Below are 23,740 nucleotides of genomic sequence, written 5' to 3' on the forward strand. Positions count from 1 at the left end.
TTGTTTTAAATATTTTTCGAGACTATATATTTTCTAAATGCTGTTTATTTTTTTAATTTTATTTTCACTTTTTCGTTCAAATTTATAAAATTTTGATTCTTTTAAAGATTTTAAAAGAAATTTTCAATTTTTAAATGCAATTTTTTATTCATTAATATTTTTAAAAATATACAACTAGATTCTAGTGGTACCTGACACGGAATTGTAAAAGAGTCATATTTTTCTTATCAACTTTCACGAGATTTCTGGAAAATTCACGTCTTTTTCACACTAAAAGCTAAGATGAAAAATATTCAGACCTTCAAAGTAGAAGTTAGGCATGAATACCGATCATTTTTTATTTCCATCTTCTGTAACTCTTTTATATTTATTTAAAATCCACACACATACCCGCATGCATAATAGATCAGTTATTTATTCATGAGACGAGTCAATCATGTTCATATTTGATATAAAAAAATTATGTTTTTGGCATAAAAAGTAATATTTTTCATGGATGACCCAAATAATTGATTTGTGCGTCTTAAAAGAATTTTTGTGATATANAGTGCATGAAAATTTTTGATACTCCCATAAAATCTTAAGAACGGCCCGAGTAGAGTAGGCGAGAAAGATATCAAAGTTGTTAACTATTGAGAAATCGGGAGCAAAGATCAAAGATAACTTAAATCATACTAGCGGTCAAACACACTGGGGCGGAGCCAGATTCAAAAATATCTAAGACACCGTCCAAGACTAAACACTAACAGTTGTGAGTATCGGTTAAAATCGAACCAAAATAACTTTACTACGAAATCGAACAAACAAAACCTTAAAAATAGGTTGTTTCGGTCGATAATCAAATTAATCAAACATTTAGATGTTTTTAAAAAATCAAATTTTAATTAAAAATGTGTATGACTGAGCGTTTGTCGCTTTACCAAAAGTTACAGCTAGTGATAACAGTGCAACTCAAATATTTTAAATCGTATAGCAGATCAAACACGATGTTTCGATCGTTCTACTCAACAAAGAAAATTATTGTACACATCAAAATGTAATATAAAAATTGAATTAAATAAAAAAAATATTGGAAATTAATTATAGTTCTATTGTCAAAAAAATATTGGAAATTTATAATATTTATATCCTACTAAACTTTATTACAAAATTGAAGAATATATTAATATTTTTTATAAAATTTCTGTTTATTCAGTTAACTAATGTTTTAAAAAACGAAAGCCGAACTTTCAAATAAATTGAACGGAATTTTCACATTAATTCACTTCGGTCGATTATTTTGGTCGAAATTGATATTTTGCTCACTCATGTAATGAATTTTGTTAAGTACAATAATTGTTCAGGTTAGATAGAGCAATAAAAACGTGGTACTTAAGTCGTTATACGATTTAAATATTTGAGTTGCACTGTTGTCACTAGCTATAATTTTGAGTAAAACCGCAAGTGCTCTGTCATACACTAATTCAATTAATATTAATGATTTTAAATAATATAATTTATTATATTTTATCATTGCTTTGCCCAAAGGAATTAATATTTAAAAGCATAATTATTCTAAATCTGATAATTAAAAATTCCACGTCAAGATAAATCATAAGATCTTCACGAAGCTTTACATATAATGTAGCTCATAAAAGTGCTTATTTTACCCCTTCACCGTTTGTTTGGTTGAATGGGTATTTTCCGTTATGGTTAATTAGAATTATTATAGATGATTATCATTAATAAAATTACAAGTTTCCAGTCAAAAAAAATATTATAGATATAAATATGCTAACTTCTTCAAACCATATAAAATGTTGGAATATGATCATAACAACCAAGTTAAGCGTATCTTGTTATTTATAATTAAAATAATTTAGTGGCACATGATTGGTCACATTTATTTAAATGCATACATTTTACTAATAATAATGAGTCTGATAATATTTTTAAAGAACTCGATCTTTTTTAATCAATTTATTATATATTTTATCGTCGAGTCTTGCCTCTGAGGCATGCCAAATGTTAGATAAAGTCCACCAAAATAATAAATATAAAAAGTCAATTTGTACAATTTCATCATTGACCAAAAATTCTGTGTTCAAATCGGCATCCAGTTCAAACAAATTTATAAGAAAAAATTATTTTGATCTTTTTACTTCTTAAAATATTTTTAATACTTTAATGTAATTAATTGATTATTTTCGCTAGCCACGATGAGATATCATCATTGATCCATTCGAAAGACCAAGAAAGAGATGACTCGTGCTAAAAGTGTGTGCGCCACATCATTGGTCGACCTTCGCATGATTGATAGGCTTTTTACGTCGCAATTCTAACATTGATCGAATTTCTAATGTCAATACGTCGACTGGTCCAGCTCGACATTAGTACCATTCACTGCTCTAATCGCATCAAGACAGTACGAAAAAATGCATACATTAATCAACTCGATCAGCTTACAGAAATCCACACTTAACGGATTGTTATTAGCTATCAAAATTATTGAGATATAAGTTTTTTCTATTTTAACCAGATTTTAACCCAATTCTTGAAATAAAATGGTTAAATCCCATAAATAACAAATTATTTTAGACATGAAACCATATACTGTGTAGAATCAGTTACCTCAAAACGATAGAGTATTTAAAATGATCCAAAAGTATCAATGACATTGAATGAATATCACTCGACAGAGTATAACATCGATCATTATTCAATATTTCAGCCTTTCCCAATTCATTCCTCTTGACCAACACGAAGCAAGAAGTTGGTTTGCATTTACACCTTCAATTATGGGATGAAATATTTAATAGTTTTGTTACAAAATTGCCGGTCATGAGAAAAGGTAGAAGTCAAAATGAACACCATGCAAATTAAATTTGGAGTTGATATTCAATTTCATATTGTAAAACTCTGACTTTACTTTATTTAAAAAGCATTTTGTTTTAAAATTATTGAAACTAATCAAACAGCAATGACCTCTTCTTCTTCATATTCAATTAATATTAGATGAGTTGCGTGGGCTATGATAAAAAGGCAATCATGTTTGTTTGCTCTCTAACAATACTCAATTAACAACATTTAAATGTTTCTATCTCGTTAATCATATGATAATGCTGCACTTGCATATTGTTTTTTCTCACCAAGCAAGAGAAAGTAAAATCAGTTTATAGAAGAAATGATGTTTTGTCAGAAATAGTACTGATAATATTATTTTTCATCGTATGGGAACCAAGATTCTTCAGCCAATACCACTTACTAAGTGTAAATAACTTGTGAGAGAAGGGGATAACAGAAGATGAAACCATAGTCTATTGGTTTTGATTAAGAACCTAGTTGATAAGAAAGTGCACATATATTAGTAAACAGATCCTATTTCTGCTGCTTCTTCCACAACCTCGTTATCATGTTTGCGTTTTTCTTCTTAAGTAACTCTTCATCGAGATCCTCTGCATAAGGTGAACCTAACTTTCCCATTCGAGGGCTGAAGTGGCTGTCCATTGATCCAGTTCTCTGATTGATTTGGCCATTATTTCCAGTTGAAAGCATTGCCGCCGCAGCCTCTGCAGCCTTCCGCCATTGATCTGACTGCACTTTTAGCATTCGTAACTCGGTTTCCATTTCTGCATTCGCTGCTTGTGCTGCTTCCAGCTGCTCAGCCACTCGCGCTGCCTTTCTGTTACTCTTATCAATTTCTTCAGTCATGTACCCAATTTTCGTTAGAGCTTCCCTTTCTGACATCCCTGCAGCATCTAGATCTGAAACAATTTCGTCACTAACTTTAACGTTGCCAGTTTTCTTGATTTCAAGTTTCAACTTTTCGTTCTCTTCTGATAATTTCTTCCACTCCATCTCTTCATTCATCAAAAGGGACTTCAAACTTTCTCTGTCTGCCTTTGATTTGTTGAGTTCTTGTTCCAGTTCATGTTCCCTCTGGCCCGACGCTGTATTTTTAAGTTTTATCGTCAGTCCCTCGTTCTCCTCACAGATACCTTGCAATTCAGTCTCTTTATCCATCAAGTTGGCTTTCAACTCTTCAATTTCGTATCTAGATTTCCTCAGCTCCATCTCGAGCTCGGCTTCTCTCTGACAAGATGTCGATTTTATCAGCTCCACCAGTTCAAAAGTCTTTCTCATCTGTTCTGTGCTTCGAACTTGTTCATCACTGTATCTAGTCTCAGATGCTTCTAAAGCCGATTTTAATTGTTCCACTTCGACTTTCATGGTTATAAGCTCTGTTTCAGTGGATTTGCGAGAGCCTTTGCTGCTAATATCATTCTCAAGTTTGCTTACCAGCTCTTCCAAATATTTAACACGAGACCTTGATTCCTCCAGCTCAGAAGCTATAGCATCGTATGCTTCCATTTTTTTCAATCCATCCGACCGAAGTGCCTCCACCATCTTTTTGGCCGTTTCAAGTTGAGTCAGAGTTCCTCCAACAAGTTCTTGCGCCTGAGCCTCAGATTCTTTGCTTTCTCTTAACTGGTTCTTCATGTATTCCACGAGTAAGAGAGTTTCTGCCAAGTTTTCTTTCACCACACAGATATCACTTTGTGCTGATTCTGAATTCTTGGTCAGTGTAGCTTCAGACTCAGTCAAATTTTCAAGCTCAACCTTGAGTTTTTCGATCTCATTCAAGGCCGAAGCTAACAAGGATAAATCATGGGAGTGCTGTTCCTGGATAGCCTTGAGTTGAGATTGAAATTCTTCATCAAGCCCTTCCAACGACTCCTGGAGCACTAATTTGTGAACTTCCTCGGAAGCCGACTCCTCCAGGAGTTGCTTCTGAGATTCTTCAAGCTTTGAAGACAGCTCCAAGAGCTTTTGGCTTGATTCCTCCGCGTCTTTCCAGGCTTGTTTCTTTAATGCTTCTGTAGAGCATAATTGATCCTTAACAGTTTTCAGATCATTCTCCAGCTTAGAAATCTGAGTCTCTAGATCGAAAACTTTACCAGGGCGGTGCTTAATCTGGAGATTTAAGGAAGAAATTTCACTAGATAAATTTTGTAAACATGACTAGGAATTTGAAACCATTGCCAGAGACTACAAACATAAACCACAGTTTTGAGCTTGATTCATTTGGTCCGAACTTGACAACCCGGATTCAAAAAGCTCGGTGAAGAATGGAATTCATAAAACTCACTAGTCAATTCAATTTGTTTGTAACGTAAGTGAACTAAGAAATTCTGTAAATACTACAACGTATTTTAAGCAACTACTTAGTTCACAGACCTAAAATTTTAAAAAAATGAGGACAAGCAAAAGAACATTTTGCTTACTTCAGATATCGGGCTTGTAAGTGACTTGCGATCCAAATCTTTAGGACTTCCCTCCTTGGGTGCTCTACTACCTAAGTTGGAAGACGACGCAGTGTGGTCTGAATATCGTGGGGTTGACTTGAGCTGACGAACGACTCGAGGCGAAGTTTTTTGAGATAATTCAGCTTGAGGGCTCGAGTTTTTCCGAGACACCTCGGTTGAAGTAGAGCGGGGAGAAGTCCTTAGAGGCCCTCCAGAAGAATTGGTTCTGCATTCAATGATAATAATAATTTAAACAATATTATGACACATTTGGAATGCAAAACGTTCTTATGGTATCACAAGTTAACAATTGAAACAGGAAATGCCCCATGAATCTCTTCAATGTTTTTGCTTACATGTATCAAATCATCTGCTTGTTTGTTCAGTCATGACGACAAAAAGCAACAATGAAAACATATATGTTGTACGGTGGAAGTGAACGATGGATGAAAGTTTAGGTATATTGAAATGGAGACAATGATCCCAGCTAGTGCAAGATATAAAACAATTATATTCCAAAAAACTATCACTATGCGTAATATAGCATGTTGAAAATGATTAAGTAATTCACCACACAATCTTGGAAAAGAGAAACAGGCAAAGAGAAACTAAAACAGCAACTGCAGAACAAGGATTATCATAGGACGAAGCATTCCAGTCCCACATTGTCCAAAAAAGCATGCATTATGCAGCTCACTCATCATCCGTATTAGTGAGAAACTGGCCAAATCATCAAGAAATAAAAGTGGGAATCTTTAATCAAGTGAGTCCCATCAAAAGACTTGGCTTAAAAAAATTAACTGATGAAAATGAACATTCTCAGAAAAGCTACACCAGAAAGTTACCTTGCTTTAGGAGTCTGCATATCTTATCTTTATTACTCTCAGACCAAAATGTGAAACGGAGTTGTAAAATAATATCTTCTTGAATACTTCCTGCCCCACAAGACCTGCAAATTGCAGAAAATATCACAAGCTGAGAGGCAGATGTGGGGAATCCAATGAAATTTAATGCACAAGGAGCATCCGATGGATCATTTGTGACCTACATTTTCATCAAAATTAATTGCCCACCAAACTGAAATTCCGAAATAACATATAAATAAATGAACATTATGGTTTTAATGAAAATAATTGCCCACCAAACTGAAATTCAGAATATAACATATAAATAAATAAACATACGTTATGATTTTAGTGTACTGCAACCTTTTAGTGTCTAATCAGACAGATGCTATATAGAATTTTTTTTCTTGACCAATCTAACTTCAAGAATTCTTGGAGTGTTTGATGTGTAGTAATTTTTGTAGTCACGAGCATGGTCCATGGACCATTCTAGCCCCGTGATGGGAAAGTGTTTCTAGTTACAATCCCCATGCGCACTTTACGCAACTTAAGAACATCCTACAAGGGATAAATGGGGCTACTGCTGACAAAACATGCGTAAATTTTTTGAAAAAACAAAATTTATTGCAGAAGGTTAAGCATCTGAAGCGAATAGACAGAAATGGGAAGATAAGTAGTAGTAAATGAAATGAAAACCAACAAATAAACATTGAAAAGTAGCTACAAATGGCCATAAAGATGTAGTTTTTGAATGTTCTTTTCATACAGTTGACCTCACACGAGAGGTTAAAGGGAAAAGAAAAAGCATCTTGGTCCGGAGAACACAAGGAATACAGGCAAGAACATAAAAAGGGTGAAATAAGGATGAATCTTTGGGGATAGGGTGCCATCAGAATTTCGGAGAATTGAAACAGCAAGCAGTGCCACGCAGTGACCCAACAAAAAATGAAGAAAATGAACAAAACCACAAAATGGGTCTCCAAATCTGCCTCTTTCTTTTCAGTGAAGATTTTTAACAGAGTCATTGGCGAAACAATTTCCTAAAACCCGGACAATGAAAAACCACAGAGCAATAGCACACTATTTCCTCGTACATTTTGCCATTTTCAAGACATTGAGGCGTAAAGCAAGAAGCAAAGCAAACAGAACAATCTGCACATATGGCTGCCATTTTTCTTACCCAGAAAATCTTGAAAAGAGAACAGACAGGCCTCGCTGTCTCACAGCATACCACTACAAGATTTCAATCCTTCAAGGCATATGGAGCAGCCATTGTTGATAAGAAAAAAAGAGCTCCCTTTTCGAGGTATTTGCGCAGTATCCGGTTTATCAAATTGTGTGGGGACAAGTGGAGACAAATAATTATGGGAATAAGAGAGACTTGGCGTTTCACATGAGCCTGCAGAGATGATGATGGAGCTTAATGTAGGATTATATTTACTTAAGATTTTGAAATTTTGATTCATGGGTCCGAGAGAGAGACCCCACTCCCTGCAAGAATCTTGCAATTTGTCACATGGGCATGGGCCGAAATTTTGTTTTGCGGCAATTTTCAAATAACTTCTGCTAATTTGTTTGAAACCCATTTCGATCAATTTAAGATCTTTCTTTTATATTTTGTTGTCTGAATTTTTGCAAGTGATAACTCAGTCAAATATTAAAATTTTCTTAAATCTTTCAGTGAAATGTGTTCATAAAAATTTTTGATCGGAATATATTTTCTTAAAGTTGGTTCCTTTTTTTCCACCTTTCTCGAGTAATACGAGAGAGAAGACTCAAAATCACGTTTGTACTCAAATTTCAGAAGTGCTTTGATTAAAATTGAATAATGCTAAAGGTACACATCGATATTTACAACCATTATATCGCGAGATTTTACTGTTATATCGCGATATTTTGTATTCCATATATAGTGAAATTTTGACAAATTGAATTTTTTGTGTTATACAAATTGATGTACAAATATAAATGCTACTCATTCATTAAAATTTTGGAAAATTTGGACTCCTGAGTGAATTTGGGCCATAAAATCTACTAGAATTGAAAAAGAGTTGAAGTTGAAATTAAGGTACTAATTAAAGTTGCAATTTGAGCTCCACTGTATTCACTTTAGCTTACGACTTATTATGAAACAACGATTTAAACTTGTTCATAGCATTTCAAGAAGGTTCAAAAAATCTTCAAATTCATACTTTAAATTAATAATATATTCCAGCGATTTTTGAACTAAATTTAAGACGAATAATAATTTTATTTGATAATTTGTCAGCTTTAATGTATTATTAATGGAGTATATTTACATAATAAATGTGAAAATTTATTTCCAAGCAAAGTTTCCATTTTGTTTGAATAAAAGATTTTATCCATTTTCTTGATATTCAGCTCAAAAAGATTCCATCACACCTTTAACTGAAAATTTGTCATTTTCCTTAAATTCCTACACTACTGTGATTGGTTTATGTTTTTAATACCAACTCGATCATAGGACACTTTAATTCAGAGTATGAAAAAATTCATCAAAATTTATCTCCTCAATTTTCAATATGTAACAGATGTCGGGAGGTCGTGACCTACTTATGGCATTCCGGCAATCCGACTGGTGAATTTCCGCGGATCGGAGGATTCTTTCGACTTTTCGTAGTTTATTTGATAACCCGACCAGCAAAAAAACATGCTTATCTTATTCCTTAATAATCATAAAAACACGTCTCTTTAAATTTTTTAAAAGAAATATATACATACATACATATATACACACACACAGGTGTATGTTTCATCTCCACCAATTTGAAACCACCATGGAGAGGAGAGGTATCCAAACTGACAGGAGATGAGACTTGATTTGCGTCCATTAGCATTCAAAACAGCTCATTGCTCCTTTATCAAGAACTCGTCTGCTTTGCCAAGATGGACGACTGCACATCCTTCGACACTCAAACATCGATCGATACCATTTAAGAGGTAAATTCTGATTCAAAAACAGATTCAAAACTTTAGCAAAGAAACCATTGATTGAAATACCAAGAAATCATGAGCCTCGTGCAAGGCTGAAATATGCGTGAAGATGAGGAGCAGCCGCGACTGCAAGACGAGAGAGGCTTGAGAAGCCCTAGTTGTATTTAGAGGCACGCTTGCTCCCTTCTGTTTGGGCCTCGGCCCATCTACTCCAATTGTTGTTACATTCTAAAAAATGGGCTGGGCTTTTGCAAATTATTAAATACACGGGTCTGCTACTGGCTACTGCTATGTCTCTTGCAAGTGGTAAGAAAGCATGATGCTAAAGTTACATTCAGGGGTGTGCAGCTGAATCCGAATACCACTAAACCGGTTTAACCAGTTTTGTTTTTGAAAAACCAAACCGACCGAATTATTTGTAGAAACCAAATAAACCGATATTAAAGTTGATCGTTTCGGCAGTACATAACTGGTTTTTTTAAAAGAAAAATTCAGAATTTTGATATTTTTTATAAAAAATTATTTGGCTTTGTATATAAAAGAAATATCACATATACCTTCAACCTTCCCTTTGTTTATTTTAATTTAACTTCCCTTGTCAAATGGGTTGGTCACTTTTGATAATTCCCTATCAAAAATATATATTTTTATACCAATGTGACAATTTTTGATTAAATACTCTTTCTATATTATTCTTCTTTATTAATTTATTTTTTGCTTAGCACTACTCTTTGAAAAAGGACTGCAATTCAAATGTGTGAATACAGACGATCTTGTCTACAAGGAAATAACGACCTCAAACAATCACTTCAATTTTATTTTATTTTATTTATTCTTAAAATAGATTATCTATCTATTACCGTTCCCTTCTTTCTTGTAGTTTGGTTATGTGAATAAAATATAAACTTCCCAAAATTAAATTTATGCAAACATCAATCTGACTCATATGTTCAACTTGGTACGAAATTGCTGCAATATTTCCAACTCCCCAATGAATTCGATGTGTAGGCAAAAAATTATGTGAGACGGTCTCACGGGTCGTATTTTGTGAGACGGATCTCTTATTTGAGTCATCCATGAAAAGTATTATTTTTTATTGTGAATATCGGTAGGGTTGAGTCATCTCACAGATAAAGATTCGTAAGACCGTCTCACAAGAGACATACTCATTAGTGTATAATGTGTGTATCTCATAATAGTTTCGAATTTAAGACAAATTCTTCACTTTTTTTTTTTTTGGAATATTTTCATGAGTAAAAGAAGAATTTATTTAGAGAATATATTGAAAATTTTGACCATTTGATGTTTAAAAGAAATATGTCGCACATAATTGGCGCAGCAAATGCATGGGAGCTTCAATGGAGTTCGTCTTATCACCAATTAATATTTTATATATCCAAAAAATATTTCTATACTATATTTATGATACGATATAGTTATCGCCATCCACTATTTAAATGAAATCTGATCTATATTATAATTAAGATCAGAGTAGTTGAGGATGAATGGAAAATCCACAATTTCAGACAGTTCAAAAATACATTTGATTTTTTTTTATCAATTAAAAGAATATGACATGATTAATAAATGGCAAAAATTTGTGTGAAACGGTCTCACGGATCGTATTTTGTGAGACGGATATCTTATTTAAGTCATCAATGAAAAATATTACTTTTTATGCTAAAAGTATTACTTTTTATTGTGAATATCGGTATGGTTAACTCGTCTCACAAATAAAAATTCGTGAAACCGTTTAACAAGAGAACTAATCTTAATAAATACTGTGACTTTATTAATTAATCAATTTCTTCCAATTTATATTTCTTAATCTTGAATGTTATTTTCCAAGATATGATACATGTATATTTTTTTAATAAATGCGTATCAAAGTCTATCCAAATTCGAGACCCACAAAATTAAATTCTACCACCTTTAGTCAGATATATAAGTCCAACTGTGGAATACGAAAAGCTAATGCCTCTGTAGATAAATATAAATACGAAACATAAATAAATGCCGACACGAAAACGGGACTCGTTCTAAACGCGCTTTTCGGAATCTTTTTCTGATCCAAAACTTTCAAAAGGAAAAAGATTGGAATTGGTGTTTGGCTCGATTATATCTTTATATTAAAATTTGTTTTATTTTTTTTCTTTTTTGAGGAAAATAAATTCTTAATGTTTTAATTCTAATAGTGTCTACAAATGTTTTGTTTTTCTTTTCTAATATTGAATGAAACAATTATAGTTTGATTTGCTTTCAGATGCATGCAATCTTTTGTATACAAGCATTATATCTATCGTTCAAGAATTATTTGTAAAATAAAAAAAATATTGTGTGAGTGATTTAAAAACTTTAATATATAGTGTGTTGATCGAATAATTACATCAAAAATTAAATGGAAATTATGATTTAACCTCTAAATGGTTAAAAAAAGGTAATTTTATGTTATATACCAAAAATTAATTTTCACATATAATTAACAATCAAAAAATAAAGTACTTTGCCAAATGTATCTTTGAAAATAAACAAGAAATCAATTGGGAATATATTTTTTGTTCTGCCAATTTCCTGGAAATATCATATTTTCACAAATGTAGCTTTTCTTCTGTCGACCCTGTACACCAAAACCAGTCTCAGTTGCCGATATATATATACCTACACCACCCCTTCCGCCTAAGATTCATTTTCTTTCCTTTCTCTCACATCCTGAGCCCCTCGGGGGCTATCTCCTCTCATATTTCTCAAGCCTTTTACTAGCTAGCTCCTCCACTCTCTTCAACTTCTGCTTCAAGTTTTTCATCATCTTCTGTTTTCCCCATTAAATTTCTCCATTTTCCATCTCTGAAAGTTTTCCCGTTCAATCCATGGCAACCAATCCTCCAAACCCTCCAAGGAAAAGCACCACCGCCTTCTCTCCTAGACGGGGCCGCGTCAAGGCTCAAATTTTTGGCAGCCTCGCCGCAGAAATGTCCTCGCTTGCTTCAAAAACTGGGAAGGTCTTCTCCAGACTCAAGCGCGGTGGAGACGGCGCCACCGCCTCCACCTCCACCTCCACCACTGCTTCCTCCTCCGCCTCCGCCTCCGCCTCCGCCTCCGCCTCCGCTTCTGCCGCCGCCACTCCGCCGCCGAGCGCATACGTTTCAGATGGTGACCCTGATCACGCATGAAAGCCGTAGCATCCACCTAAAACAGTGAAACCTGGCCTGTTTTTATTGCCTTTTCATTGTATTGTAAAATATTAATAACTAAATGAGAGAAGGCTAAGATCTTTAGTCAACAGTTAGGGACGATGGTCAGAGCTTTTCTTTTACTTTTGGCTCCGACGGATCAATCTTGTACTTTGTCTTGCGTGAAGTGTGTTGGTTTGTAACATATGTTTCTGCTATTCCCCGATGTTCTGGACCTCTTCCTCCATTGTTTCTCCGAGGGTTTTTAAGTGGAGAACGATGGACTCCGGGAGAGGAGTTTGTATTGGTTACGCTACTTTGGTTTATTGGCTCCTGCGTGATTGATGTGATGCTAGTATTATATATTTTGATATAAATGGTGTGTTTTGCTTGGCTTGTATTTTCACTTTTTCTGTATCTGATACAACCTTCTAGAATCTAACTGATGTCACGCTCAAGATTCAAAAATTCACCTTGATTTTATGACATCACCAGGTTTGCATCACAATGGGACCTTGGTTAAGCAATTAATTCATTATATGGTTATTTGATTTTAAATATATATCTCAAACCATTGCATTTGTTTGGAAAATTAAGATTAATAATCGAGTATGATATAAATCGTATACAACGAGACCTGCTAATCTTCCAAGACAACATGGAAAAACCATTTGATAGAACCTAAAGTAAAAATATACATAATTCTTTTACCCATCATTTAGCATACCTTGGTGTATTTTGACTCTCCTTACCAAATGGGTTCGTCAAGTTTTTCAGAAAAAAAAATATTTTTATTTATGCGCTTACTTGGAATACTTACTATGTTTATGTCTTAACTTATTTATTTATGAAAAAATGGCTACTCTTTATCCTCGTGACTCACTCAATTCCGACGTGAATATGACAATCCCAGCTACCCGGAAGTAACGGCCTCTAACGATAACTTCGATTTTATTTAATTTATTCATTCATAAAATAAATAGCCTGGATTATAAACAAAAATAAATTTAACTATTTATTACGGTTTCATTTTTCATGTAAGTTTGGTTATATAAATATAATAAAATTAAGTTAAATTTTTGCGAACTGATGTGACTCATTTGTGCAACTCGGTAGGAAATTAGTGCAATATTTCCATGTCCCAATCACATCCTACATCTAATTATGCTAATCATGGTAATGAATTTAAGATAGATTCTTCACGCTTTTTACATCTAATTATGCTAATAATGGTAATGAATTTAAGATAGATTCTTCACGCTTTTTGAATATTTCCAAAACTAAAAATAATAATTCAGTTAGAGAATATAATGAAAGTAATATTGACCAATCAATTGGGAAAAAAAACATTTTCAGAAGATATTCGACAAAAATATGAATAACAATTCACACGACAAACAAACCCGACACCTACTTATATGATATTAATCTATTATTATTTCTAATAAACTTTTACTAAAGGTGTCAATTCGGGTGGGTTGGTTGGATAGGGTTGAGCAATAGTACTATTCAAAAATTGCTCGATCCGAACTCACCCCGAACCCGATCCAACTCAAAAACACTCAACCCGAACCCGAACATGAATCAACTCGTTCAACTCGATTAACCCGATTTTGATTTTTTTTAAAAAAACTTTTTTTTTAAAGAAAACTAAATAAAAATAAAATAATATTTTAATCTAAACACATAATAATAATAATAATAATATATCTCTCATATATATGATTTAAATTTGAAAGTCTAATTGTAAAAAAATAAAATATATTTACTAAATCAAATAAACAATTTTTTGGAAAATAAAAAATTTTCAAAATAAATATTAAATTATGAAAATTTATGATATAAATATACAATAAATATTTTTTCGGACATACAATATATAAAAATGTAGGTAATATTTATTAATTATATTTTTTTAAAAAAAAGTAAAATTTTTGGGTCAACCCGGGGTTCAACCCAACCCGATCATTTTTTTTCGGGTCAGTTATCGGGTCCACCCAATCTGACCCGAACTCGAAAACCCCAAACCCAAACCTGATTTTTTTCGAATTAAATCGTGTCGGGTTGGTGAGTCGTGTCTGATTTTGACACCCCTAACTTTCACGGTAACAACTTTTTTGTCATTCTAAATAAATTGACAAAAATACCATTTTCTTCACTTACTGAAAATTACGATACAAATTATTTCGATAAATTTATAGCTCACTTACAACTATAATATTTGCTATTTTCTCCAAAATTTCAAATCCTCAGAATTTTTATAATATTGTGCTCAAAATCTATATTTTGAAACTATAAAAGGTATTAATTTATTTGCTTATGATTTCTTTTTTTACAATGTAAAAATAGACAATTAGATCGATATGTTATTATGCGTTAATTTATTCCAATTTCTATTTATAAAACTTGAAATTTTATCAATATATTGTAGATGCATATATCTCTTGCGAAGGAAAAATGTTTTTTTTTTAGGAAAATAATTTACTTCTAAAAATGTTTTTTAGGGAACACAATTATGTACTTTGATTTGCTTTCTGATGGGATCTTTTTTAGACAGCATTATATCATGCAAGAATTGTTTGTTAAATTTGAAAAATATTATGTGAGTGATCTAAAAATTGAGTAGGTCTCACACGAATCTTTATTTGTGAGACGGGTCAACTCTACTGATATTCATAATAAAAATTAATACTCTTAGCATAAAAAATAATATTTTTTCATGGATGACCCAAATAAGTTATTCGACCCACTAAATTGATCCGTGAGACCGTCTCACCAGAGTTTTTGTGCTAAAAATGTTGATTTATATTGCCTTGGTTGAATAATTATTGTATGAAGTGAAAATAAATACATTGAAAATAATGGCATGAGAACCTAATCCCAAAACAATAATGAAATAATTTTGAATCTAACTTTCAATCTTTTTTACGGTGTGTTGATTTTCAACAAAATACTAATATTTTTTTTCACAAATTAACAAGACAAGTATAAATCTAAAATATCAAAAAACAAATAAATTATGGAAGACAAATATTACTATATGATTAAAGACGAGGTTCCTACACTAACTTCTAACTAATTTGGTGAAAGTTTATTTAAAATTATAATTATATCAGTGATGTAACTTTATCCGAGAAACTTTTTTTATTTTCATAAAATGATCTTTATTTTAATACAATCTTATCTTTATTTATGTTTTAAAAATTTTAGATTATTATATCACTCCTAAAAAAATATGAAAAAATTATCAATTTTAAAATAATAAAAATCATTTTTAGATAATTATTTTAATTATATAATTTCATAAATAATTTAAAATGTTTAACTCATAAAATATAATTTTAAAGTACTTAATTCAATATAATCTATAATTTTTTTACAAAAACCAAAATTTATTGTAATAATAAAAATTAAAATTTGATGAATACGACGTTTGCAAAAAATAACTGATAATAGATTAAAAATGTCATGAAATGTAAATAAACAAAAAATATATTTTTCATTGCCAATATATAAACTCGCCCCTCCACCGCCAATTCATCTTCCTTCGTTTCTCAACTGCAGGCAACGAGATCCTCAGCCCGAGGGGGATCTCTCCTCTCAGCGTCGCCGCCGCCTCTTCCAATATTTCTCAACTCCTTTCTCCTCGTCCACTTTTTTCTCCAAATTCTCCATCCTCTTCTGTTTTCTCCATTAACTTTCTCCGAATTCCATATCTGAAAGATCCCTGCTGATCAATCCATGGCAACCGCTCCTCCAAACCCTCCAAGAAAACGCACCACCAACTTCCCTCCAAGACGGGGCCGTGTCAAAGCTCAAATTTTTGAGAGCCTCGTCGCAGAAATGTCCTCTCTTGCTTCAAGGACTGGGAAAGTATTCGCCAGACTCAAACGCCGCGGAGACGGCGCCACCACCTCCACCTCCACAAGTCCGCCGCCGAGTGCATACGCTTCAGATGGTGACCAAATGATCACGCCTGAAAGACTTCGTTGGATCCACATCAAACAGTGAACCCTGGCCTGTTTTTATCGCCTTTTCATTGTGTTGTAAAATATCAGTCGCTAAATAAAGAGAAGGCTAAGCTCTTTAGTTGAAAGTCATGGATGATGATCAGAATTCAGAGCTTTTCTTTTACTTTTGGCCCTGGAAGATCAATCTTTTGTCTTGTGTGAAGTTTATCGATTCCCCGATATATGTTTATTTGGGCCTCTTCTTCCATTGATTCCAATGGTTTTAAAGTGGAGATGTTGGAGTCGGAACTCGGAAGGGGAGTGTGTGTTAGTTACGGTATATTGGTTTTTTGGCTGGATCTCCTGCTTCATTGATGTGATGTTAGTTTTATTATAGAAATAATATGGTGTGTTGTGATTGGCTTGTATTTTTACTCTTTCTGTCTCTGATTTGTACAATCATGATTCGGATCTAGCTGATGTTTGCAAAATATTGGCAAGATTAATGAGGTTGCATCACAGTTGTGACTTCGATCCAAATAGGGCAGAGTATCCCTGCAATCGAGTCGAGCCCCGAATATTACATTACTCGAGTTCGACTCGAAAAAAATTTGAAATACTCGAGTTCCACTGAACGATTCGAATGTTAATTTTTGAGCTCTAGCTCGAATCAATGACGTATTGAGTCGCGAACTACTCAATTAGACTCATTAACTACTCGAGCTCGATTCGATTACGAACTCAAGCTACTCGTAGGGATGTCAATGGGTCCGAGTTTTACTCAGACCCACAATGGACCAACCTCGTTTGGGGCGGGTTTGGGCATACTAAATGGGTCATGGGGCGGGTTTCAGGTCTAATTTTTCAGACCCATCTGGGTATGGGGCGGGTCATGGGTCCTATAATACCGTCCCTATATATGTGGATATAAATTGATATGCTCGCGAAGATGGTTGTGGGGTGAGGTGGAAGGTAAATAAATCACAGTTTTTATTTTGTTATTGTACTTTCATTTTAATTTTGTTACTATACTTTCTCTCTTTAAATTATATTTTTTTACGGTTTTAAATTACAATTTTATTTTTTCAATGTATTTTCTCTATTTAATTTTGTAGGTAATTCTTCAAGTAATTTACCAACTTGTCCTACCATTCTTGATGAAGAGGAAGATGATCATGAAGAATGTGTCTAAAATATTTTTGGGGATGACAAGAATTTTTTTGGAGAGCTAGTAACCTTTTTTTTTAATGTAATTCATTACGTCGTGAAAAATAATTTGTTTGTTATTATTAAGTGTGATCGAAGACATGAATTAGTTTTCTATTGTGTTTTATTTAGAGACTTATTTGTTTCATAATTCAGTCATGTGATAAGAAGATTACAGTTTTCATTTAAAAAAAATTCGGGTCTAACGGGTCTCGCGGGTCTACCCGACCCCATTTCGTATTTGGGGTGGGATGAGTCCGAAGAATATTTAACCGGGGTGGGGCGGGTAATGAGCCAAAGTTTTCTTCATGGGGCGGGTCTTGGGTTTAGCCATACCCGCCCCATTGACATCTCTAGCTACTCGTGAGTAGCTCGACTTGTTTGCAGCCCTAGGGCAGACCTATCAAAGCTGGTAAACCTTTCCAAAGGGATTAGAAAATGAACTTGAATTAATGAATTTCAAATCCATGAGCTTCAAATATATTCAAATGTATTTTTTGGTTTTAAAAAAACAAAACCATAAACTTTAAATCCATCTTTTGCATTTTATATAGTGTTTCATGTTAATTAGAATGAATTCTAAGTTCACTCAATAATGGAAAAAGTTTAAATTCAATGTAATGTATGAATAAGTCATGTATGAATTCAAAATTACATTTATTATTTCATTGTTAATAATAAAACTATAACTGAAGTCAATGCATATCTAATTCTTCCCAAATGCAACCTAAATGGTTTATATAGTTATCATTTTAGCTTTTAGGGACGTTTTTTGTGCCGCCTCTACATAAGTCTTTTAAGAACGCTTCTTTTAACTCTTTCGAAAACTCTCACATGTTTGACTCTCATTGATTAATTTGATTTGGAGGAAGGTATTTGATTTGTAAAAAGATTTCAAACTTGTATTAGAATTACTATTTAGATTTCATAACTTGATACGAAATTGATTTGAAATCCGCTTGAAACTTATCCATCTAAGCGAAACAAGTTATTTGAAATTTATCATCCAATCAAAACATTAAAAAAGATTTAAAATGATCTTGATTCAATCTTAATAGATGAGAGAGTGCCTAGCTTCTCAAATAAGTAATCTAATATAGCGTAAGAACCGTCTTGAGAAGTATTTAATGTATTTCTTTTTAGCTATATGGTGGGTACATGGTAGACTTATAATTTCAATATTCTTTGCCAAATTTCAACAATCATTATTATTGTTATTATTAATTATGGAATAAAAGTTGGAAGAAGGTTTCTTTGCCAAATTTCAACAATCATTATTATTATTATTATTGATTATGGAATAAAAGTCGGAAGAAGGTTCTTAGTCAATTAATTAATCACTATGCACGAGGTCTTTACTCTTTAGTGCTGCTTTCAAATTCAAAGCATTCAATCGTTTGACGAGCATTTTGGAGGAATGTTATTGAAACGATTCATATAATTAATTAATGCATATTTGAAGTAAATTGTCTTCGGTTTCTAAATAACTTAACAATTAATCCAAATCCACATAAATGCATATAATATGAGTGAAACATGAAATGGGACATACTTTTCAAAACAGCAGATTGGAGAACTAAATGACGTATATTTCAGCTTTTGTTTTTGCTCCAATCATTGGCTACTGTAGAGTGATGGAGGGTCCTCCTCTGCTGGAAACAGCTCAGGGCCGATTCGTCGAAAACGAATTCAAATTCCATTGAAGATAAAATGAGAGGCACAAATACGCCATGCAACACCAAATGGCAGAAATGCCACCCATTTCGTGTTAGCTAGAGCAAAGTGGCACCACGTTTTGCTTCTGCTGCGGAAGAACATCTACATCAAAATGGAGATCGGGACCTCATGGGAAAAATACTCATGTCAAATTCTTTACAGGACCGGAAAGATCCCGGAATATCAACCATTTGATCCATCTGAGCAATCCAACTCCGACAAATAGGGCCGGGGTTGTAAATCACAGCTTATTCGTTTAGATAGATTGTGATCATTTCCCATGAAGCTAGCTCTATATGCATGGATCTTGAATTGGCTTCCTGAGGGGAACAATCTTGTTGTTAGACGGCAGGATAGAAATTAATGTTCGTGTTACGCGACTACTTAAATCTATGATGAAGTTCGAATCGCCTTTCGAGTACTTTAGTGAAGTTCAGGGATCAAAATCCTGCTAGATTAGTGAATGCTGCACTTTCAAATGTTCATACGATGAAAGGATCATTTCATGTAACCAGACAAAGATATGATGGAATATATTATAGATGCATAAAAACGCTTTAAAATTGTTCACATAAAACTCAATTCTAGTGGAAATAAAGTAGAATGAATGTAAATTATTTTATACAATTACAATGAATGCTTTATAGTTTCTTACAGAGGGTTCGTTTTCAAATATTTTTTTAACACAAAAATTCTTATGAGACGTTCTCACGGATCAATTTCGTGGATCGAATATCTTATTAGGGTCATCCATGAAAAAGTATTACTTTTTATGCTAAGAGTATTACTTTTTATTATGAATATCGCTAGGTTGACCAATCTCACGGATAAAGATTCGTGAGACCACCTCACAAGATACCTATTTTTTTTTTAAATAGAATTTTTATTAATATATTGTTATATGTTTCCTAATTTCATATTTTATTATATAAGTTGTTCCAGTTTAATTTTTAAATATTTCGTAACATAAAGCCCAATTCCTCAGTGTTTTGGGACTAAAAACCATAGAAATCGCTCTCGACTCTGGAGGTCGATCCAACCCCACTCACTTAAGTCACTTACAGTGGGATCACTGTACTTGAAAATTGTTGAATTCCAACTTTTCGTGGAATTTCTGGCGGCGACGTCTATACAGATCGCCCGAATTCTCAAATCATCATCTGCAGATACGCATCTGTGTACACTAGCAAGCGTATGTGTTAGCTGAAGTTGGTGAATCCGCTGATCGTTTGTTTACTCGGGAGATGTGGTTGAGTTGAGTACATAGAGAGATGAATCTCAGCCAGGGGGCGGTGCACCCTGTGGAGGCGCCGCAGCCGCAGACGGAGGGTGCAGCTAACGCGCCTCATCATCGTGCGAGGATGAAGGATCTCCAAGGCATGCCGGGGACAGTGGGGGGCCTTGTTTTGCGTGTTTCTCAGCTTTTGTCTGCAATTGTAGCACTTTCGGTCATGGCCACCGCGAGTGACTTCTCTTCTGCCTCGGCGTTCTGGTAATCCGTCCCCATCTTGTTTACTTTAGTTGTTTCTTCCTAAAGTTCAATCTTTGGAAGTTCGGGTTTGATGCTTTTGTTGGTATTGTGCGTATGTAAATTGTAATTGAGATGCATTGTTAGAAATCAATATGGATGTTGGTGGTTATGGTATCTGCAACGGATAGTAAATGTGAATTCCAGAAAATGTAGCTGAATTCGCTAGACTCCGTTTCTTTTAAATGTTGCTTATTGGTTTTTAAAAAGGAAAAATTCAATTTATCTCTGCGTTATGTAATTCATGGCCATTAGCTGTACTTGTTGCTTGGATGGTGCTTCTAAAGGACATCATGCTGTTATTGTTTTTGCAAAATATGATTGGAAAGGTGTAAACTTGTTGGACATTGGATATTGGATCTATGTGATGTGAGCTTTTCAGCAAAATATTGTAGATACAATCATAAAGAAGTAAGCAACAGTCACACACTCCCAAGAAAATCTTCCTTTACCTCATTGATCAAATAATGTATGTTGGTTCTGGTACTGAATCCACTTCCCTTCTGCCTTGGTTTTACTATTTTGCAGCTACCTAGTTGCTGCTGTTGGTTTGCAGAGTGCGTGGAGCTTTTTATTAGCAATTGTTGATGCCTATGCACTTCTTGCTGGACGCCGATTACAGAATTCCCGAATTTTGAGTTTATTTGCAGTTGGAGATGGTGTAAGTAGTCGGCAAGCATTTCTGAAATCATATATTAATGCAGCATTCTTATTGTAGTGGTGGCAGATTTGTTACTTGTTTAATTCTCATTTATTATTAGAGTTCTGAACATATGCACTTGTTGGAGTCTTCTTCTAAAGCACATTTAAATACTGGCACTCATGAATCTTTATAGATCAAACTTTATGTTTTATTGGGGATGCCTGGTTGTATTATATTTCTTAAAATCTAGGTAAAAACTTGGGCAATGTCTAGTTTTGTTTTCTAAAAAACATTTTTTAACATCTAAAAATAAAAATGACACGACTTTTTCATCTTCGTTTCCTCTTCTTTTTTTGAGGTCAATCTTCGTTTCCTCTTCTAAAACCTCATTTTCACATATCCCAACGTGATCGTTACTTTTAATTTAAACTCCCCATAATAAACCGATATTGTTATATTATATTACAATATAATACTGTATATTTCAAAAAATTTAATATCTATTTACTATTGAAAAAATCAATTAAAATACAAATGCTTACTTGATTTGACCACTCTAGTAAATCCGTTTTTCTTTGAAAAAAATAAATATACAGACTTTCCAAATACAGTTATGGAAAATTGGTATTCTTAAAATAAAAACTCTGAAAACACCGGGAACAAAACAAAACATTTCTTATGATTTTTTGTAGTTTTATTGAGATGGAAATGTGGGGCTAATAATTTATGGTGTCACATCTGTAGGTATATGAAACATCTGAGTGTTTCTTATGATGAGTAAATTACATTTGACTAGAGATGGACAGATGATTCCAGAAGAATTAGAATAACTTTGCACCATTTTTCTTGTGTAAGGTAGTGTGTAATTGGCATTCCGGACTTTGATTCATGTTAAGCAGAACAAATGTATAGCGTATGTGACTTGACATTCAATTTACTTCTACACGCACAAAATCAACACAAGTGGTCGAAAAGTTGGAAAATTTAATTAGCATATGCATTTTTTGTTCTAAAGTAAAGTACATAATGGGTCATCGGTTTCCATTCTGTAAAACTGTTGATGTTTCCCACATGCAGCAGTTTGAAATAAACACCCATAAAAAACATAGCTGTTAAAGTTAACATCTTGGGAAATGAGTAATTAATGTGCAATTTATGAAAAACGTAGAATATTTCTAGATGATTTAGGCATATTCCATCGTAGTTTGCTGATTAGAAATTTGCCGATCTAGCAGTAATTGTGAACCTAGACATCGAACAGAATGGAATGGGGGTTATTGATCAGGATAAGTTATTTTAGTTTTAACTTCTGAGTATCCCTGTGATAAATGAGAATGCAAGAAGAGTGTCCATTTAACCGCAATTCAGTTCAAGAGAACTTTTTGTTGGTTTAAGTATTGACACAGTATGCTCATGATGAGACGATGTGGATGAGACAAACTGTCAGCTCTCTGATTCACGAAAATTTAGATCAGAAATATTGTAATAATTTATAAATAGCTTTTCGAAAACCTCGGAAAGTATCGGAGAAGAAATTAACAAACTGTTGTAAAGGATTATCTATCTGGCTCTATGGGATTAAGTTGGGGAAAATTAGATGAAGTGAAGAAAATTATCATGGTGATTTTCATTCTTTGGACTGCATGTTTGAGCGAAAATTTCATGGCAAATAAGTGATTTATGTGCATTATAGAAAGTGAGGGCATGATCTTGATTGGTTATGTTGACATACCTATAACATTCTCTTGATTCTGATAATTATGTGTAGCTTATTTTTTCTGTTATGTGTTAGTTTTATGCAATGACTTTCTTCACCTTGGTTCTCACTGCTTTTGTATTAGTCGCTCAGATTTAGGTACAAGTATGACGCTGTATGTGTCAATGAGACCTTAAACTAGTTCGTTTAATCAGATTATTTCTGTTGGCTCCTGCAGATAACTTCATCCGTCACATTTGCTTCAGCCTGTGCATCTGCTGGAGTCACTGTTTTTCTAATCAGCAACGATCTTGGGGCCTGTCGTAAGAATCATTGTGCAGAATTTGAAACTGCTACAGTTATGGCGTTCCTTAGCTGGTTTGGTGCATTACCATCTTTTTTGTTAAATTTCTGGTCCTTAGCATCAAAGTGACCCATATTATTTTGAGTTTTTATGGTTTCCTGCAATCCTTTTGTGCTCGTTGATGTATCACATAACTCAGAAATTGGGGCAGACAGGTGTAAATACATATAATGCAAGTTGCAGATTATGTGCGAGGGGTTGTTATTTGGGAGCTTTTCTATTAAACATTCTTGCAACCACAAGATGCTTTGTATTTATTTCTTGTGAAATCGTGTACGAACGTTTCAATATGCACGGTGACGCAAATTTGGATTGGTAGTAGTTTGAATAAAGAGATTCAAACTTGGTAATTGATTTGACACAAGTTTATTATATTTAGTAC

The 23,740-nt window shown here is 33.5% G+C and overlaps 2 protein-coding genes and 1 long non-coding RNA gene across 4 annotated transcripts; 1 reads left to right on the forward strand and 2 right to left on the reverse strand.

The window, feature by feature from the left end:
- Positions 1 to 3,107: 3,107 nt before the first annotated feature.
- Positions 3,108 to 7,538, reverse strand: LOC140987357 (interactor of constitutive active ROPs 3-like). 2 transcript variants are annotated; one of them, XM_073455825.1, is made up of 4 exons: positions 7,311 to 7,538; positions 6,131 to 6,234; positions 5,265 to 5,511; positions 3,108 to 4,953 (listed from the first exon to the last, which is right to left on the reverse strand). In XM_073455825.1, the coding sequence occupies exons 2-4, from the start codon at positions 6,148 to 6,150 to the stop codon at positions 3,358 to 3,360; spliced, it is 1,863 nt and encodes a 620-aa protein (XP_073311926.1). In that variant the 5' UTR covers positions 6,151 to 6,234; positions 7,311 to 7,538; the 3' UTR covers positions 3,108 to 3,357. The 2 variants fall into 2 exon arrangements, with proteins under 2 accessions (XP_073311926.1, XP_073311935.1); XM_073455834.1 differs by lacking the exon at positions 7,311 to 7,538 and adding an exon at positions 6,494 to 6,518.
- Positions 7,539 to 11,845: 4,307 nt separating this feature from the next.
- On the reverse strand, positions 11,846 to 12,720 carry LOC140966458 (uncharacterized). Its single transcript, XR_012173376.1, has 2 exons — positions 12,207 to 12,720; positions 11,846 to 12,167 (listed from the first exon to the last, which is right to left on the reverse strand). It is a non-coding gene; the product is annotated as an uncharacterized lncRNA (long non-coding RNA).
- A 7,446-nt stretch (positions 12,721 to 20,166) lies between these two features.
- On the forward strand, positions 20,167 to 23,550 carry LOC140987383 (CASP-like protein 5A2). The gene is made up of 3 exons (XM_073455865.1): positions 20,167 to 20,619; positions 21,184 to 21,316; positions 23,233 to 23,550. Exons 1-3 carry the CDS (start codon positions 20,399 to 20,401, stop codon positions 23,425 to 23,427), a joined length of 549 nt encoding a protein of 182 aa, XP_073311966.1. The 5' UTR covers positions 20,167 to 20,398; the 3' UTR covers positions 23,428 to 23,550.
- Positions 23,551 to 23,740: the final 190 nt, after the last annotated feature.

This window comes from Primulina huaijiensis, chromosome 1 (genome assembly GCF_012295235.1).
Source record: "Primulina huaijiensis isolate GDHJ02 chromosome 1, ASM1229523v2, whole genome shotgun sequence".
NCBI classification, from domain to species: Eukaryota; Viridiplantae; Streptophyta; class Magnoliopsida; order Lamiales; family Gesneriaceae; genus Primulina; species Primulina huaijiensis.

Excerpts from the sequence above, each read along its gene's own strand:
- LOC140987357 (XM_073455825.1), bottom strand. The coding sequence starts at position 6,150 with ATGCAGACTCCTAAAGCAAG. Across the intron at positions 5,512-6,130 it reads ATGCAGACTCCTAAAGCAAG|AACCAATTCTTCTGGAGGGC; the intron begins GTAACTTTCTGG and ends CATTGAATGCAG. Across the intron at positions 4,954-5,264 it reads TTACAAGCCCGATATCTGAA|ATTAAGCACCGCCCTGGTAA; the intron begins GTAAGCAAAATG and ends TTAAATCTCCAG.
- LOC140987383 (XM_073455865.1), top strand. The coding sequence starts at position 20,399 with ATGAATCTCAGCCAGGGGGCGGTGCACCCTGTGGAGGCGCCGCAGCCG. Across the intron at positions 20,620-21,183 it reads TCTTCTGCCTCGGCGTTCTG|CTACCTAGTTGCTGCTGTTG; the intron begins GTAATCCGTCCC and ends ACTATTTTGCAG. Across the intron at positions 21,317-23,232 it reads TATTTGCAGTTGGAGATGGT|ATAACTTCATCCGTCACATT; the intron begins GTAAGTAGTCGG and ends TGGCTCCTGCAG.